At 32.2% G+C, this 20,987-nt stretch overlaps 1 protein-coding gene across 1 annotated transcript in view; it reads left to right on the top strand.

Moving 5' to 3' along the window:
- The window catches only part of ROBO2 (roundabout guidance receptor 2), a 637,624-nt gene that overhangs the window by 424,123 nt on the left and 192,514 nt on the right, over window positions 1-20,987 (top strand). The window contains exons 4-6 of the mRNA XM_053706022.1: window positions 1,163-1,283; window positions 6,918-7,056; window positions 18,174-18,301. Of these exons, the coding sequence (XP_053561997.1) occupies window positions 1,163-1,283; window positions 6,918-7,056; window positions 18,174-18,301 (388 nt within the window). The remainder of the gene's footprint in view (window positions 1-1,162; window positions 1,284-6,917; window positions 7,057-18,173; window positions 18,302-20,987) is intronic.

A 20,987-nucleotide genomic window follows, 5' to 3' on the forward strand; every position in this document is an offset into this window, starting at 1 on the left:
AATGCTTGGATTTCACTCAGAAGTGACATCACAAGGATGATTGTTCCAGTATGTGCGAAACCGGAAGTGATGTAACTTCCGGTTGATGTGGTTTGTGGATACACATGGCCACATACCGCACACATTTGTTATTGTAAACAAGTAGTTATATGTAAATAATAGGTTTGTGACTGGAATGTTTTTTTAATCTAGTTGATGAAATGATTTAGCAAGGGTGAACAAGCCCCAATAATGATTTATTTTTGACACGTTACCCGGACGTTGGTTGAGTTTGCTTCCAGTACCATTTGAAGATATCACATTAATGAGTTAAGAATGAGTGTAATGAACACTGCCCGGAAGTGGTTGTTGTAAACTTCCGGGGTCACAATGTTAGGTGTATACCGGAAATGATGTAGGTTTGGAGCTTTTTTTCCACAGAAAGAGGGAGGACCCACATTATTTAAGCACTGTTTGTATGTGTTATTTGTGTTCTGAAGAAGGGGAGACAATTCCCTGAAACGTCAATAAATTTGACTATTGCATTTGAAAAAATCCTGGTACATTTCTGTTTTTTGATACGATATTATACTTCTACAGAAGAACCAGGTAGTTGGCCTCAGGAGGGCGGATTCATACTGGGACTGTAAATGTATACATACATATAAATATATATATATGTATGTGTGTATGTGTATGTGAAGTGTTTTATGTTTAACTTTCATTAAAATAGTATAATGCTAGAATGTAATTTTTGTGCACTATAGGCTTAAAGGTTGAGTGATATCTGATTTGAATTGTACTGCATGCCTCCATAGAAGTATATTATATGAAGGAGTTAACACACATGTGCTAACTGACATGCAGAGGTTAGTACTCACTAGACTATTGCTTGCATTAAAAAAAATACTTTGGCTTGTACTATGGGCATAAAATATTGAAGTGATATTGACTACGCTTGAGCACAATGGCCTCCATTTATCATTACAAGGTTCGCTATCAGGAACCTAGTTTGGCCAGCTTCAGTGTGAACTTGTGCAGCTATTTAACAAGCATTTAGCAAGTCTGAATCACTGAGGCTCCAAAGCTGCATCTGCAGCTTAATAAATGCGGCTAAATACCACTAATTTTTTAATACTGGTTATCTATCCCAATTTATTTAGTAATATCTATTTATTTTTAGATTCGAAATGGGAAACTTATGATTTCTAACACAAGAAAAAATGATGCAGGGATGTATACTTGTGTTGGCACCAATATGGTTGGAGAAAGAGATAGTGACCCGGCAGAGCTGACTGTATTTGGTAAGTTTCTTTTTAATGTCTTTGTATTTTGTTTTCTTATTAAACTTAATTGTTAAGCTGTAATCTTTACATACTATGGTATCTATTTAAAGTAAAATTAAAGTAATTCTTTCTTGTATTTATAAGAGTATTTTCGACAGTTTTACACTTTTTAACTGATGTTTGTGTTCTTAATGGTCTTTATCAGCCAGTGAACTGCTGGTTCTTGACTTAAAGGGATATGAAACTCCATTGTTTTATTTCAGTATTCAGACTTAGAATACCGTTTTAAACAACTTTACAATTTTCTTCTATTTTCAAAGATGCTTCATTCTCCTAGTATTCTTTGTTGAAGGAGCAGGAATACACTACTGGGAGCTATCTAAACTCATCTGGTGAGCGAATGACAAGAGGCATATATATGCATCCATAAATCACCAACAAGCTCCTGAAATGCATTGCTGCTCCTTCAAAAATTTGGGGTTTCATGTCCATTTAAGCTGTTCACAAATATGCATTTCCTAGATATAAATTAAATAGCTTTAACGTAACCTTTTAAAAATATTGTACCATGTTTTATTGTAGCTATTTCATGTGCATGAGTGCTATGTTTTAGTATAAAAAACAAACATTGCAGTGTCTTTTTTTAAAAAACAAATTTGGGGTTAATTCTCATTTCAGCATGACAATTTGTCATAATATGCTCCTATTGATCACACTAGTATTACAATTCTGTTAATATCTTTTGTAACAAAATAAATGGGTATGCAGATAATGTATTAACAGCAAAGCCAATTATTATAATAATAATAATAATAATTATTATTATTATTATTAATAAAAGGGACAGTTTACACCTTAGTTATCTTAAAATCCTACCTTAGAATAAGCTGCAAATAGCCTCCTGCAACCCTTCTATATCATGCAGCAGGAACAGTAAAAAAGTTATTTTAAAATGAATAGTTTTCGGCCAGTTTGAAATGACTGCCAAGCTCAGCCTACTGATGATATCATGATCTGGGCTGCATATGGCATCCAATCACAAAAGGCTCACTAGTTGGATTCAACAAAATGTTAATGCTTTTCAGCAGAGGGCCTAGATGCAGCCCAGATCATGATGTCATCAGTGGGCTTGGCTTGGCAGCCATTTAAAACTGGCCAGAAACACTATTCATTTTAAAATAACTTTTTACCATCCCTACTGCATGATATAAAAAGGGTGCAGGAGCCTATTTGCAGCTTAATCTATGGTAAGACTTTAAAATACCTAAGGTGTAGACTGTCACTTTAAGAAGGTAGCTAGAAAGCTAATAACTATAAAGATGTGGAAATAAAAGTATAAAGAAACACAAGTAGAAAAAAAATTACAAACTGTCAATTTAAATAACATTAGAAGTATAATAGATATAGATTTTTACTTATCTCTCCTTACATGATGTAAGATGATTCTGAGTTGAAGTTTCTTTTCTAACAATAAATACAATTAAGCTGTGTAGATGCTTCTGGTAAAAAAAAAAAAATCTGTTACATTTATTCTATCAAATGCTGATACAAGAAAGTATGCCTACGCAGTCACTTGAAATATAATTATTTCAAACCACGGTATCAAATGTTTGACTCATTCTATTAGTTGGTTTAAACTCTGAACTAAATTGCTATTCCTATCTCCATAGAAATATAATTACAATGAAACGGATAAGCCAGAAATGATGTGGTTTACAATATTTAACACTGAAAAGTCCAGCTTGTGACATTTACATAGTATTGCAATTAGAATCTCAATTATTGCCAACATTATATGGATGTTAAAAAATGTTTCACTATTGCACAATGAATGTTCAGTTTCAAAAGTTCAACTTACATTGTATTCAAGCTTTCACATTTTGACATACACACCAAAAATACTATTTTCCCAAAGTATATTTTTTTCCCCAGTGGAGTTAAATATAGAGGGATGGTATTTTGAGGAAACCTATGTCTAAAATAATTGTTAGAGTAACTATATAATAGGCAACAGTACATAACCTCTCAGTAAGAGCCTGAGTATTTGTGCCAGTCACATACACCATTAGTAGTGTTACTTTAAACACCAGTCAAAAGGTCCTTGATAGACAAAGAAAAAATCAATAGAGATAAAAGGACTGTAGGAAGGTTCAGTTAAATGATCTATCATATAACAGAATCATACTTCAATACAGTGTAGGCGTCTAAGCCGCTTTTCTTTGTCAGTTTTATCTAACAAAAAACCTTTGCAGTCAATTTATTTTCTAGATAACAAAGGTTAATCGATCTTTATTAATACATATTTATTACGTCAAATATATACTGAAAGACCAGCAGACACATATCGTATTTCGTTTATTACAACAAATTATTTTTTCTAGACCTAAGGATAATAGCTGACGATATATTCCACCAATAGGAAATACAGAACATTGTCTTTGTTCATGGATAAGAAACTGTTTTCTGCACATGCATTAAAAATGATGAATTCAGGATGCAGTCATTTGTTGTAAAATAAATGTTTGCCTAATTTTAAAGGGACATAAAAGACTAAATTAAACTGTCATGTTTCAGTTAGAGCTTTAGACTTACTTCTGTTTTTCTCTCCATATTCTTTATTGAAATGCATACCTAGTTAAAGGGACATGAAACCCATATTTTTTTTCCTTCGTGATTTAGAAAGAACATGCAATTTTAAACAACTTTCTAATGTACTTCTATTATCTAATGTGCTTCATTTTCTTGATATCCTTTGCTGAAAAGCATATCTAGATAGGCTCAGTAGCTGCTGATTGGTGGCTGCACATAATTGCCTCATGTGATTGGCTCACTCATGTGCATTGCTATTTTTTCAACAAAGGATATCTAAAGAATGAAGTAAATTAGATAATAGAAGTAAATTGGAATGTTGTTTAAAATTGTATTCTCTATCTAAATTATGAAAGAAAAATGCTGGGTTTAATGTCCCTTTAAGCTCAGGAGATTCAATTAACTTCTGGGAGCTTGCTGTTGATTATTGTCTACACACATTGGGCTCTTACTAATTTATAACATTGTTGCAAAACTGCAGCCATATAGTGCTGCAAACATGTGCACATTCCTGAGCTTATATTCCTGGTTTTCAACAAAGGATGCCAAGAAAATGAAGACAATTTGATAATTCAAGTAAATTGGAAAGGTGAGCTGAATCATGAAAGAAATATTTTGGGTTTTATTTCCCTTTAACTAATAAATAATTTTCGCTGACTGGTTTAATAAACCCACATTTATAGGCAAAAAAAATCTCCAGCACTATTACTACATTAGTTTGTTTCATTATATAAAACCCAAAAGAAACAAAAAAATAAGCTATTTGTGCCATTAATTAGTGTAGCTGGCGACTGTAATATATATTTTTACGATATGTAATAAAAATGATAAATTTCATTTAGTTCTGTGAACTTTTCCAATAAAAAGTTGCATGGGAAATTGTTACAAGGGGCCTTAACACATTACTACTATTGAAATTAAAATATACAGTATATTTCTATATATACAAATATCACAAAATACTCCTACTTAACCAGAAACCTACATATGCACTAAACCCAGAAAACACAAATATTGAGTACACTTAAACAGGAAATGAAAAATAGTTGAACATATTAAATGGGTGCATGCTGGGTAATCCAGTTTTAAATGATATCTTGGTCATATCAATATTCAATAGAGTGTACCATGTCTCCATTTGCTTAATATGTAGGGTGACAATATTGCTGCTTTAAAAAGGGACACATATTATAAATACATATGTCAGGGTTCTTATACAAACAATTTCTTTAAACATGTGTCCCTTTTTAAAGCGGCAATATGGTCACCCTATTAATATGGTACACATGGTTCTATTATTTTTAAAAGGACATACTTAAATTTAGGTTTTTTTTTTTTAGCCATGGATTTCATCTACACATGCAGTACAAAGTACACTGGAGATTAAAACCTAGTTTATTCTAAATGCAGAATGTTAATTAGTTTGGCAATAGTGTACTCTTTGTTCACTCTATAGTTTTGCAATTAGCTATTTGACTGATTAAAGTGGTTCTTCTTAGAAAGTGCAGCGGTGAAAAATAACCTAGTCTGAGTTATTCTCAGACCTACTGCCATTAGCATAGGCTTCAGTTGCAGCCTACTTTGTAATCTCTCAATATTTATATTGTAATTATCTACCCTAGATTCCAGCATGCAGTTAGTAACCCTGCAAGATACTTCTCTGAAAATGACAAAGGCATAAACATACTTTCCAGTTTTCAACTGAATGTATTTACAGCACTTATATGTGAAGCATTAAATAAATATTTATGAATTAAATAAATGAGACATTAACCTTTAAAGCATTTTGGGAAATTACAAATATAAGTATTTGGTATTGCACATAGAATGTATTTAATGTATTACAAAGTCTGAATGCTTGTGTCCATACCTTTCCTTACGACCCATGCCACCAACCCCCCGATGCAAGTGGCAGAAGAATTAAATGCCCTAATTTCCACACCTTGTACACTAACCAGAGCATGCTCTTACTGCTCTGTGTTTTTTGAGCCTATGGATACTCAAAGACAGGTTGAGCAGGCTTTAACACAGGGCAGTACTTTTGGAAATTTTGAAAGAAAGCATTTGTACTTTCATTTTAGTTTTAAATCTCTTTAAGGGCTTTATTACATATTAATTTATCTTGTCAAACGTTACAATTAATTTGTTTCAAAGCATATCGCTAATATACATATATATATATATATATACTGTATATATATATATATATATATATATATATATATATTGTTTTGAAAAATTTGTTATGATAAGAAAATGTATTTTATTTTGTCTGATCCTAACGAAAATGTCTTCTGGATAGCAGAGAAGCAGCTGACCAGCAGTTTAAAGTTAAATAAGTAGCTACTGCTACAAGACAGCACCAGTGCAAAATGTATTAATTTATTTTAATAAGGTCAGGACTGACCAAGAGTTTATTGGTTGACACTGTAATCAATTGAAAATGACATCACTAAATTATCATTTAATAGTTTCAATTGTAACTTTCAAAGCCTTTTCTGCCTAAATAGTGTACATGTTTGAAGCCTGTCCCACATGCAAAAATGTTTCCCCACCTTTAGGGTTAAGTTTTTAACCGCACAAATGAATCAACTAAATTATTGTTTGCTTGCATTTGGGCCATTTATTTATTATTTTTTTGGTGATAAATATGGCTTAAGACTCTACATCAACAATAAAGGTTAAACATTAAGCCTTAAAAATATGGATCTACAGTATGTTGATATAGTATGCTAACATAAGGGATGATCACAATACTTTAGAAAACTTAATCAAATGATTTGTTCATTAAAATCCACATAGAATTGAATTGTGGTTTTCTGTTGAAAACCTTTAAAAACATTTTTCTATTGGACTGTCATTGGCCCCATAGTTAGATATTGCATGTCAATACAATTAAAGATTAGGGACTAATGAAGATGAACTTGAACTTTAAATAAGATAAATACTATAATGACAGGTTTCATGAAATATGTATCTAATATATGCTTGATCAATGTGCTGAAGTAATTTAATGTATCCGTTTAAACGTTTTTTTTCACCTAGTTTTTCATTATTTTATAGAACGACCTACATTTATCAAAAGGCCAATTAATCAGGTTGTTTTAGAGGAAGAGGCTGTAGAATTTCGATGTCAGGTCCAAGGGGATCCACAACCAACTGTTCGATGGAAAAAAGATGATGTAGATGTGCCTAGAGGAAGGTATGGTTTTATTTGTATTATTATTTTAATATTATTATTACTAGGAAAGACATATTGCAGATTGGAACAGACCTTTGAAATGTTTGTTTAATTCAACAAGTCTAAATTTGTATGTAGATTACTAAATAAAAGTATTAAATGTCATGAACATTCTGTGAGAACATAATTTATGTTTGTCTTTTCACAAATTTCTAGCAAGAAAAAGAGAAAAACAAAACCTTTAGCTCCCTATAAATTTTAATTAATTGTGTGCATATGTTTAATTGAATCCAGATTGTCAGTCTGACAGTCTGACATTACTTAAAAAACAAAAAACACATATATTTATTTATTCATCTGGGAGGTGGGTTAAAGAAATATATAAAGAGAACTGAATTATTTCAACAATATGTGAATCTTCCAGTTTTATTTGATTACCCAACTAACACATTCATGAAGTCTTGGTTTATATTGCAAAGTGAGCTTTAACTTTACACTTTTTTAAGCCATATTAAGTTATCTTGACAAAGTACATTTTGCTCTATACGCAAAATATATTGTATTTTTTTTTTCCTTTATAATTGTGTGTTCTTAAAAAGTTTGAAGTTAATATGCAGTCTGTGTGCTGTGTATTGAAATATTTGATAGAAGTGACAAGGTTTACAGTACAACTTGGCTCATATAATCTTTGTGTCTAGTTAAAGGGCCATGATACCCACATTTTTTCTTTCATGATTTAGAAAGAGAATGCAATTTTAAACATCTTTCTAATTTACTTCTATTATCTAATTTGTTCTATTCTCTTTGCTGAAAAGCATATCTAGATATGCTCAGTAGCTGCTGATTGGTTACTGCACATAGAAGTCTCATGTGATTGGCTCACCCATGTGCATTGCTTTTTCTTCAAATAAGGATATCTAAAAAATGAAGCAAAATAAATAATAGAATTAAATTGTAATGTTGTTTAAATTTGTATGTTCTATCTGAATCATGAAAGAAAGATTTTGGGTTTAGTGGCCCTTTAAGTTTAAGGTAGTTAGTTTTTGTTTGTGGGAACTTTTAAAATACATTGTTAAGTTGTTTAAAATGGTATTCTCTAGCTGAATCATGAAAGAACAAAATGTGGGTTTCACGTCCCTTTAAAGCGGCAAAAACACACACTTAAAAAAAGTACTGCTTTACCTGATGGGGCTCAATAATGCCCCTATCTCCAACTATGTTTGTATTAGAGAAACACATGACCCCCTCATTTAAAAGAGGGGAGTCTGCTGTTTCATATGAGAGATCACTTGGTTCTCTAGCACAAACAAAGGGGAGATAGGGGCTCTATTAGAGTTACCCTCCCCATGAGGGAAACAGAACCTTTAAGTGCATCTGTGGGTTACTGCTGCTTTAAGGGTTTTCACCTGCATTTTACAGGGAAAAGAAAGAAAAAAATAGGTTTCATGTCCCTTTAAGTATAGCCCAAACATTGGTAAATAATACTGAAATATTTTTCTTAATCCATTTTATGATCCATAAGAATTTCAGGAGTGTTAATATTTGTCATGCAAACGTTGTCACAATGCGTATTTTTTTTTAATCTTTGCAAGGGCACATGGCTTTTAAAATATTCAGAGCAAAATTAGTTTTATTATTTAATAGTAGTCCTCATAGAAAAGTATAAAACAATATAGGTAATAAATTAAAAAAGAGTAGTGAACATATTTATATATTTCAATAATGTGATTAATAAAGCAATTTTTTCCCCTACTATAAAGTTATTTTTTAGCCAATCATTTGGCAACTATAATAATATCCTATATAAAATTAGCTATACAATCTCAAAACTAATAAACATATCACTCAACATGAACAGTATATACATTTTTATTAAAAGTTTGCTTTGCTAGTGTCTATTACTTATTTAAGCAGTAGGTGGGGCTTTTAAAACCTAAACCAGCCTTGATGTACTTTAAATGAAGCTGCTTTGATACATCTAGAGTAAAGTGCGGTTGAGCTGTCTTCTTTATTTACTAACCATGGAAAAACATGTACATTCCCTTTGGTTGGTGAGGGATTTTATTTTACAACAGGAAATGTATGACACTGTAATACATATTTTATCCTTCTGCAAAGAAAAAGTTACCAGTGCCAACTCTTCAAAATTCAAAAAATAGATTTGTTTTTACAGTTAGTAAACTATACTTTAAGCATTGTGCTTGTGTTCCTGCATATTTTTAAGTGCGGAACAGCTGTCTTTTCTTACTAATTACATTTCTAATGAAATTGTAACCCTTACTTTTTGAGAAGAACTAATATACATTTTTTTATTACATTGCAAATTTATTCCAAAGCAGGAAGTGCCAAACTCAACCAGTTAGAAAGTAAGTCAGCTGTAATTCCCGCATACTAGTAATTAAAAGTGAAAAACCTTAAATTAAATGTCTTAAAATAAACTTATAGGGAAAAAAAATCTACTTGGCTGCTGATTTTTATAGAATAATGTTACCTAAAAAAACACTTACTTACTTACTTATTATAATAGTACTGATGTAAAACAGATCTTTATTGGGTTTCTTTAGTGTTATTAGATTTTAAATATTTAATTATTACGTAAGATTATATTACATAAGATTAAATTAAATTACATTGAGTCTATTTTGATATTTTCTTTACAATACAATACAATAAGAAATTAAGACCAAGAAAAAAAGTACAATTTTGTTTTGAGCATGATGTTAATTTTTTTTCTAAGTTTAACCCCTTCACTATTGGGAACTTGCTCAAACTACCGGATACTTTTTAGCATTTTCGTTATCCATTTAAACAGAAATAAAGCCTTGTTTCTTCAATTTACCTGTCAAAACTATATATTTTTTTAAGTAGAATACCCAAGGTATTGATCTAGACCCATTCTGGTATATTTTATGCCACCATTTAACCACCAAATGTGATCATGTAAAATAATTTTTTTTTTACATTTTTCACAAACTTGGGTTTCTCACTGAAATTATTTACACACCGCTTGTGCAGTTATAACTCAAATGATTGTAAAAGCTTCTCCGGGATATACATGGTTTTGCTATTGGTTTTTGGTAATTAGAATGCTGCTAATTGAAACTGTGCTCCACAATTTTATTATTCCCAGTAGTGAATGGGGTTATTCAGGTAGCTTGTAAGGTTAATTTGAGTTGTAGTGTAGAGATTACCCTTAAAACTGACACCTCCCACCCCCTGATCACTACCTGATCCCAAACAGCTCTCTTCTTTCCTTCACCCCCCTGATCCCCACTACCTTAGGTACTGGTATCAACCAATATGCAGTTTAGGTTGATTTTTTTTTTTAATTATTATTATTATTATTATTTTCTTCTGCAGTGTAGCGACACCCCTATATCCTCGCATGTCCCTGATCCCACCATATAGCTCTCTAACCCTCTCCTTCCACTAATGGTGGCCATCTTTACTGGGGAGGTGTGGGGACCACTACACTACATAAATAAATAATATATATACATATATATATATATATATATATATATTCCGGACAAATAGTCGCACTCTCAGGTCTTTTGGTGAAAATAGTAGATAATTTTAATGAAACGTTTTCGGGGTATTCCTCCCCATCATCAGCATTATTTGAAAAAGAAGGAATCTAAGCTTTTTTTGGTTCAGACTCTGGACAGCACTTTTTTATTAGTGGATGAATTTATCCACCAATCAGCAAGAACAACCCAGGTTGTTCACCAAAAATGTACTGGCATCTAAACTTACATTCTTGCATTTCAAATAAAGATACCAAGAGCATGAAGAGAATTTGATAATAGGAGTAAATTAGAAAGTTGCTTAAAATTTCATGCTCTATCTGAAACACGAAAGAAAACATTTGGGTTCAGTGTCCCTTTAAGGTAACACTTTAGAGGGAATTATGCCCCTTCTGATTTTTTTATAAAGTTTTTACATTAGAATGGAAGCGATTTACTGCAACTTTAATAGTAAAATGTAGTTGTCTGTGTGTTTATGTGTGCAACAATCAGCAAAATGCTTTCCTTTCCTTGCTCGCGTCTTCTCCAGAATCAGGTGGAATACTGTTTTCGCAAAATATGACAAGATGGAATCAATTGCTGAGAGGCCCAACTCACCACAGACCTTACAGAAATACTACAAGTTAAGCACAGTAACTGAGCAGGAGCTAGGGATAAGAGAGCAATTAGACTAAATGTGGTTGCTGAACTGTCTCTAGTACTTTAATCATCACATACAATCAAAAGAAAAAAGTAAGATCTAGAATGTAACTGCAAATTCATTGTAAAGGTTTAGTCTCAATATCCAGATGAAGAAAACATCCAATAGGTGACTTTAATGAAGATCGCTTGAGAGCAGAGACATCCAAAGTAAATAGGCACAGGAGATTAAGGTAACTGCAGCATTTGTATAAGTAGTATAGTCAAATATAAAACTGAAAGTCACTATGCTCAGTAAGGGAGTAAGAATTCAGAGTCAGACAGTCTGAGTCAAAGACTCAAAGAGAAAATCAGTACAAAATCATTTAACAAATGCAGTCAAAAACAAGGTAAAGTCAAATACCAAATCAGTCCAAAAGAAATGGTTAATACAGAAGTGTAGTCACAGAAAGTAAAAAGTCAAACCAGCATATTTAAACAACAAGCTTCCAGAGTAAGAGGTCAGAAGCTCAATACACAAGCAACATCATGTGGCAGAGGGCTTATATGGACTGATCTTCTTGGCCTCCTTAAAGGTACAGCACACCTTACTGCAGCAGGGACAGACAAATTCCTGTTATGACAGTGTATAACAAAATTAGCTTTGTTGTCATTTGCGGGGTACAATAATAATCACAGTCAATTTAAATCAGACTTAAGATTCTGCCAGAGGTAACATGACCAATTTTTGAACTAAGTCTCCTGTGACCTATTTCCAAATCACAAGTTAAACCTAATTAAGTTTTGCAGTTTCAAAAAACACACAACTGTTTTAAAACATTAGTTTAAAAAAATTGCCAGATTTTTCATTAAGCATTTAAGAGTAAAACTTTTTAAAACAAGAGGAAACATATGAATTTCATAGCATCGCTGTGCTATGTAAGGAGACTCTGTACTCAAACAGTTTCTTATCTACATGAAAAGGCAGCTTTAAACATGGTGAAAGTTTTGTCTGAAGAAAATGTAAAGGTTGTTTAAACTTACTAGTATCATTGGCGCACTTCCTTCTAATTCTCTTTGGCATATAGGCTATTCCAATTGATAATCAATGAGCATTTGCTGGAAATACGAACTATCAACCTATGAGCTGTAAAATAAAGCATCTATTAGCCAATGAGTTTAAGATCAGGAAGAGCCTTCAATAGTAGGAAGTAAAAAAAACCAATAGAGCTGTGTTAGTTGCAATTTAAATTTTAAAATATCTTACTATACATTTTAATAGTTTCTTTATAAATTCCTCATGCTTGAGGTTGGGGTGACAAACTCTTACCACACCTCTAGAACCTCTCATAACACCCAAAGCCAGTCTCTTGTTTGGATCTGTGAGGTTTGACATTGTTCCTGTTCTATCCAGTGATATTTCTTTACCATAATAAAACATACATGCATATTTTTTATATCAAATATTTACAAAGCCTGTTTTGCAAAAGTGTAATTATTACTTTTCTGCATTTCTAATGGTTTTCATTTGCTGTTCAAGTTGCCATATGTTGGGGCTCTTAACATAACTGTATATTTTAATGGCAGACACGCTCACTAGCAAAATGCTACAAAAAAAATAAGTGAAAGGAACCTCTAGAAATTTGGAACATGATCTGGCATTAATAACAAGGCCATTGACAGCCTTGTAAGTAGATATGTGCAAAATTCAGTATTGGGATATTTCTTTGCAAAGATGGCCACTTGTAGCAGCATTTGGTTGTTTTTGGTGCTGGATATATTAGTGTTAAAGTGCACAGATGTTTGTGTGTTGCACTTTAACACTAATATATCCATTGCAGAAAATAGCCGAATGCTGCTACAAGTGGCCATCGTTGAAATTCATTTAACAAATGAATTTTGCACATACTTACTTATGAGCTTCCATCAACCCAGCCCTGTGTAAGAGCTCATATTAATCAGGCATCAGATTGGCCATAGCAATTAGACAATAAAAATACGTAAGACAATTTTCATGGGGAATATGTCAGAAATTATTTAGATTTATTTTAAACCTTGAAAATGTTGTTAATAAAGTGTCAACTTTATTTTTTGTTAGTGTAGATTACTTGCAATGAATTGCTTGATATCTGATTCATGCCATACATGTATCAAATATGTTGAATGTGTATTGAATTTAGTTTTAGATCATCATCTAACACTGCTCATGTTGGCTTCTTTTAACTTTTAACAGTGTATAACATTCTATTTACAGAACAATGTATTGGCAGGATTATTATTATTATTCTATTATCGTTGTTATTATTATTAATAATAACAATTATTATTATTACCATTAATAATAATAACACTTGTGCTCAGTACTGCTGAAATTATATTTCATGTCCATTTAGTTAGACAATTACTTAAAGGGACATGAAACCCAACATTTTTCTTTCATGATTCAGATAGAGAATACAATTTCAAACATCTTTCCAATGTACTTCTAGTATTTAATTTGCTTTCTTCTCTTGTTATTCTAGGCTGAAAGGTTTATCTAAGCAAGCTCAGGAGCAGCAGAGAACCTAGGTTCTAGCTGTTGATTGGTGGATGCATATATATATTGATAGTGATTGGCTCACCCATGTGTTCAGTTAGAAACCATTAGTGCATTGCTGCTCCTTCAGCAAATGACACCAAGAGAATAGATTAGATAATATAAGTAAATTAGAAAGTTGTTTAAAATGGTATTCTCTATCTGAATCGTGAAAGAAAAATTGTGGGTTTCATGTGCCTTTAATATCTATAGGTATATTATTTTGGTTAAAAATGACAAAAATAAATAAATAAATTAAATTAAAAAATAAAATAAACAACATCTAATTAGCACCATAGAACCTTAATTTTCATACTAGCAAATACAATTCACTGCATACAGACAATTACAAGCAACTATAGCTGCTTACTATGGTCTGTACAATTTGTATGCAATTCTCCATACGATACACTTCTTGCTCTCAAAGACCCTACTATTCCATCTGGCATTTTTTTGAACTAATTAAATTGTATTTATAATAAAGGTTCAGGGACACTTGTTTTGTGATTTAATATTACTTCCATGCACATTGAGTGGATTCTTTTAGCAGCTTGGGTGGGAACTTCCCATGTATATAAATGATTTCTCGGGAAAAGCCCCTCTTGAGAGGAAGATAGAGGGAACACTGGACCTTATATTCAATTAGCCCTTCTTTGTTCAGGAGAGAAAAAAAAAATGTTTGTTGTATTTTATAATTTACTCACTGTTTAACTTATTATATGAAGGGCAAATATTTTCATAATGTTCTTGAGATTTTTACTGTATGCATTGAAACATTTGGTTTATACAGTTACAGTTAGACAAAAATAAAATGCACCCAAATAATACAAATTAAAACAATTTGAAGCTTTAATCTACATAATGATGTACATCAATATATTTGCAAAAAAGACAACTTTCTCAGGGGTTTTGTGTTGTTTTGTCTGTCTAAACAGATGGTAATAGCATTTCAGCAATTCGGTTTTCTATTTTTATTCCTCTTTTTTTGTCTTCAGAAGCCTCTTTTCCCACTTTGTCACAGCTGGCTACCAATCAATCTCAATTCACGGTACAGTGATGATAGTGCATGTTGTCTTGGGGCCAAATCTGATTGGGTTGCATTTTTCAGCAGTGTTTCATATCCAAAAAAAAAAAAAGTGTGTGCTCGGTGAGGAACTGCCAGAACACTATTGTACAACTCTCATTAATCAAATACACCAACAAAGAAAGCATTCATACAAACCAATGACTGCCAGATTTCTCAATCAAAATTACTCGATTTCTGTTAGTGTTTCCTCACTACTGTTTGCCATCTTTTCAGCCTCCAATTAACAACAGACTATTGCTTAATGCCGTAAGATTTTATTTTGGTTGTTTTCCTCTGAAAACTCAATTTTGTTTTGTTTTTTAAATATCTTATTATTCAAGCCTCTCAAACTTCCAGACTGGCAGCAGATTGTGTCTGCTAAACATTTTACAAGCACCTTTGAGCAGAAGGCTGAGTATGTTAGGTTATTAAACAAAAGAACTATTGAAATGTTTTCAGATAACACTGCAATATAAGATGGACTATATTTTTCAGGCTTATAAACAACCTGCAGGCAAACCAGTAGTTTTCCAATAACACTTGTAATAGAGAGGGCTATTGTTCTGCACAAAGTTACAATTTTGAATTTATACCTGCATTTTTTATGTTTTATAAAAAGTATCCAGAGAATTAAAAATGTTAAATTATTCACACATTATATTATTGTGCAACTATTTTATGCTCTTTCATATGAAGATTAAATATTATTTACACTTATTGTTGAATAAAGTAGGTATGATCAGTATCCTGTTGGAATGTTACCAGTCAGGGTTAACCTTTTTCATACCAGAGAAGAATGCTATACAAGCTGAGGATACATCTTCACATTCTGTTGTATAGGTTTGATTGAATAAGAATGTCACTAAAGAAATGTCCTTATTGGTGAGAAACATTTCTTCCTTTAATGATATTACTAAGATGACAATATGATTTGATTTTCTTTTGAGTAATTCAAGAATATACCAGTCTTTAAATGAGTATGAAAGTTAAAGTGAAAGTTACATTATTCAGATAGTTTGTGTAATTTTAAAAGATTGTTCAATTTATGTCTACTATCAAATGTACTTCATTCTCTTGATATCCTTTGCTAAAAAGCATATCTAGATAGGCTCATGAGCAGCATTGCCCTACTGGGATTTAGCTGATAAGTGGTGCACTTATGCCTCTTATCATTCGCTTGATAGATGTGTTCAGCTAGGTCTCAGCAGTGCATTGCTTCTTTAGAGCTTACTTCCACTATGTGTTTAACCCCATTCTTGAGATTAAACACATAGGGGCTAATGACAATCCTTTAAAAAATATATCTAATAATTTCCTACAAAAAAAATCACTATTAAAGTTTATTACATTTTTTGTAGATAAATTATTTGATCAACTTTTATATGCACTTCGCAGCATTTTATTTTTTGCACTTTTATGTCCACATTTTGTCAGACAACAGTTTTCAGATACAAACAAAAGAAGAACCACCAGTGATTAGTAATTATCCAGATGTAAATGTTGCTTCATATGGAAATTACTTTCAGTGGCTAGTGCCCAATCCAAATAGAGCTCTATTTAAAAAAAAAAAAAAAAAAAAAACCTGGTTAACTATTATCTATTGCTATTGTGCTTTCAAATACACCTTAAAATGCAAAAGATTAATTTAATATATGTGGAACAAAGGGTTAGTATGAAAGATAGGTATTGGGGAAGGAGTCTAGGGATGACATTATTACTGTAGCATGTACTATACTAACTCTTGTTCCCTAAATATTAACCATTGACTTACAGCAGAATAATGCAAGGGCTATGGATTTTGTGCAAGCGATAGTATCAATCCATACTACTTGCATTGTTTTACAGTCGACTTGTAATCTGGCCCGTGGACCGCTTATTGTTTAATCCATGGTAAATGCTTTATGTGATGGAGCAAGACACAAAACCCATAAGTATTAAAGCATAAGATGCTCTTGTTACAAAAATACAACCTCACAGGTATTACAGAGTCAGCTGGTTTATACTTGTCTTTCAATGGGAAGAACAATCTTAAAATGTACAGCAAGTTTAGTGCACACTATTGGCGTCATTAGTCTTACTGCGTGATACCGACAGCCAATAGTTAAGAAGCAGTGGCCATCAGAACGCTGCTTGCTAACCTATATGCCAACTCTGAGCTTGAGGTTTCTTATCACCCTGTTGCACAATGTTAAATGTAGGCAGTGTATTGCTGCCCGCTGGCCACGATGCCAGGCAGACAAGATAACAGCAGTGAACTTTTTCCATCTGACCTTTGTTAAATGTGGCCTTATAGGTGCATACTATAGTAGACCTTGATATAAAATGCATGTCCTGTATGAATCATTCATGAGGTGGAGGTGGGAATAATGTAAAAACAAAGTGTGGATTAGACACTGTCTGCTCAAGAGTTGTGTGTAGAGAGCTGTATACATAGGCCAAAATTACAAGTCAAGTGCAATTGATAATGAATAGCCTCATGCAAGCAATAATGCTCTATTTGGTATTACAAGTCGTTGGTAAAATATTAGCCAAAGCACCCTATACTTTCACAGTGAGTAGTGCAATGATTATATGCTTTATTAAAATATAATTTGTTTACTTAAATTTACTATTAAAAACCACTGGAATTAAACCTGCCTAGTGTTTACATAATTAACAACCAGTGACATACCCTGTACATCGCTGGTCTTTCAATGGGGCTTGCTTTATTAATATTGTGGCTCTTGCTGCCAGCGGCGAAGCCATGATATTCTAGGTGGTCTGTTGGAGGGAGGAAGGTTGTAATATTACGTGCCAAAAACCCCCCTTAATGGCCAGCAATGTAGAGGGTACGTTTTGATTGTTAAGGGGTTAAAATTATTATTTGTTTTTAATTTGGAGCCTCTTGACTCCTGTTGATTGTTCTGTAATGACCCTTGACCTGTTATTCAATTTTTTAAATATTTTATTCATGAATAAAATGAATAATTATATCAACTTTTCGAATATAGTAATTGTTATCAGATTGTATAATGTAACCATGTAATTCTTACTGTATGCAACAGAATATGCTGTAAATCAGATATTAAATGCTGATAGCTTTCATTTATAATAATGCTACGCTCCACAAGAAAAAAACCCATCATTAATACTGTTCAAGTACAGAGTTGGTATAGCAGCACTAATTTTATAGCTTTAAAGTTTTTTTTCTTTACAAATGCATAGTATAATAAAAATGTCATTATGATTTATGGTCATGTGAAATTATTAGAGTCTAGAATAAATGGTGCTAAAAGATGTATTTATGATAAATCAACCAATTGCAGGTTGTCTTTGAAATGATCAGTTTCAATTTTTATGTTTTCAAACTTAGATATGACATTAAGGATGATTACACCTTGCGCATAAAGAAAGCTGTCAGTGCTGATGAAGGCACATATACTTGTATTTCTGAAAATCGTGTTGGTAAAGTAGAAGCCTCAGCCACTCTCACAGTGAGAGGTAAGTAACATTATCTTTCAACTGTGACTGAAGACACTGTGTCGTGGAAAAAACGTGGTCTAATTCAGTATAGCATGTCATTTTTGTACTGCTCAGCCTGGCACTATATGTGTTTAACTTCAGCAAAAGGGTTTAACATATAAATAAAGCACTGCCACTAGTCTTCCCTTTAAAGCCATTTTTTGAGCGGCCCTACAGTGAAACAGTTAATAAGGGAACCACACCTTGCAATCCGCATTGTGTAGTGTTTTCTAATTGCGCTAATTAACTATTTCACTGACTGCCACTGAAAACTGTCGGTACAGACCAAGAAACAGTCATTGATCCGGATGGTACACATTCCCAACGATCATCAACTGTGTTCAGCTCTGGTTCTGCAATGCTTGCGGCTCCTAATATGAACTTTACCTATGTGTTTAATACATTTGTTGTGGTTAAACACATAGAGTTCCAGGGTAAAGAACATTTTCTTCAATGTGAAGAACATTGGAAATTAAACTATTCATAACTACCTTCTGGTTTAGCGTACTTTTTTTATTCCTGTCAGGTTTTGCGCATATGCATGTGTGCTAAATTTGACAGGAGTTATATTAGGATGAATAATGTATTCATTTATATAAAATATTCAAAACTATTATTAATAAAAATAAATAATTATTCTAGAGGTTGTTAAAAATTATAATAAATCATTATACTATATGAGTATATTTCATAATTATTAATAATTACAATTTAAAAAAATATATATTTTATATGAAATATATACATTATGCACCTTAATATAACTCCAATTGGGTTCCACGCATAATCCGACAGGAGTAAAACAAATCTTCAAGTGCATTAAACTCGAAGGTAGTCTATTCTTCACTAAGAATAAAATGTTCTTTTTATTTCTAAATATAAATTTCTAAATACATAATTTTTTTTTGTAATATATATATATATATATATATATATATATATATATATATATATACCTATATATCTATATAAATATGTAGGTATAGATATATACAGATATGTGTATATTTAAAATACAAAGAATATTTTCTACTATGTAAAGAACATTGGAATGTAAAATGTTAACAGTAAATACACAGTAAAACACATTCTAAAATATTACAATTGATTAAAAATGCTTTTTAAAGTTTTAAGGTATTTGAGTTGAAATGGTTCTAAAGTGTATATATGTATGTATGTAGGTATATATATATATATATATATATATATATATATATATATATATATATATATGAGTAATACTTTATTTTTATGTATTTATTTTGTGTTTGGTGCTCTTTTTTTAACTCTTACACTTTACACTTCATCTCCACTCGCACAAACCTGACACACACAAAATTTGTTTATGCTCAAGTGAACTGATTTACTTTCATTCATTTATTTTCATATCCTGTAATATGCATGCAAGTTATCAATAAGAATAGTACAACACTTGTAATTTAGTCCTTAATGTGTCCCCAACTTATTTGTAGTAAATTTAGTGTGTTGAAATTTTTTTTGTTTTTAAATATATTTTTTTTATTGAGGTTATGAGATATGTTACAAAAGTCATTCACAAATAAGCAAAAACAACAATGTGCCAATACATAGATCCTTAGCCAATAGACACCAAAGCAATGCTAGAAAGAAAAAAGAAAACTCAAGATATGAACTCTGTAACTCTCTAATATAGTGTGAACGCTGTGTCTATATAGTATATAGCTCAATCTAATCTTCTACTTGGCTATAGGGTGATAAATAAAACTTGTGATAAGCAGCTATTAAGTGGAAATGGCAGTCTGAAGCAATTTGAGCTAGTATGTTCGTGGGAATTTCGTATAGAATTTAATGTAACCTCAGTTTTTATATTCTATAGAAAGGAAAAATGGTCCCCCATTGCTATAAAGAACATTTATTAGGTAATCTATTCTAAAAGGAATGGGACAAGGGGGGAGTTAGCTTTTTGGGTTTTGGGGGAGGGAGATTCAGCAGGCCAGAGCCGCTCGCAATGGGATAAGGGAGGGGAAAGAGGGGGGAGGGGGGCGGAGTTAGTTAAGAAGTTAGACTGGTAACTACTTTTTGGGCCTCTAAACTATAGGGGTGCAAAGCTAGAAAGTATATCTCCTGTCAGAACCGTGTATGTAGGGGGTTGTTGAGATATATTTTAATCCTTTTTAACAAGTACTAAGTACCATCTAGCTGTATCAACTATGTGCAGAGAATGGTTACTAAAAGGTATCTAACTTTGCCTTGCCATGTCCATTAAACCTGAGCATTGAGGTCTGCATAGAGAATGCACTTTTGAGTCATGACTTGAATTAGTTACCTCTTTTTATCGCTCATACTAAAGGGCCCGATGGGGGCCAAGGGGGATCAGGCATACATCCGGTGAATTTATGTGTGGGGAATAGGTATTATGGTGTATCGGCTTGCTTCAGTTCAATCGTGGTGTTAGACTATATACATGAAAACATCATAATAAATATGGAAACAATATTAGGACTAGTTGTCCTCTATATATTAAAGGTGGTCTGAACAAATAACAGGTAACAACTAAAGGGCCACCATTGTCAGAGAGGTACAGAGCAGAACTGTAACGATGAATTAACTGTTGCAAAATCTCCAGGATTAAGAACCATGCTATACAAAGATTATGAGGGGAGTAAACAATGGATGGATTTACAAG

This window comes from Bombina bombina, chromosome 3, assembly GCF_027579735.1.
Source record: "Bombina bombina isolate aBomBom1 chromosome 3, aBomBom1.pri, whole genome shotgun sequence".
In the NCBI taxonomy this organism is placed as follows: domain Eukaryota; kingdom Metazoa; phylum Chordata; class Amphibia; order Anura; family Bombinatoridae; genus Bombina; species Bombina bombina.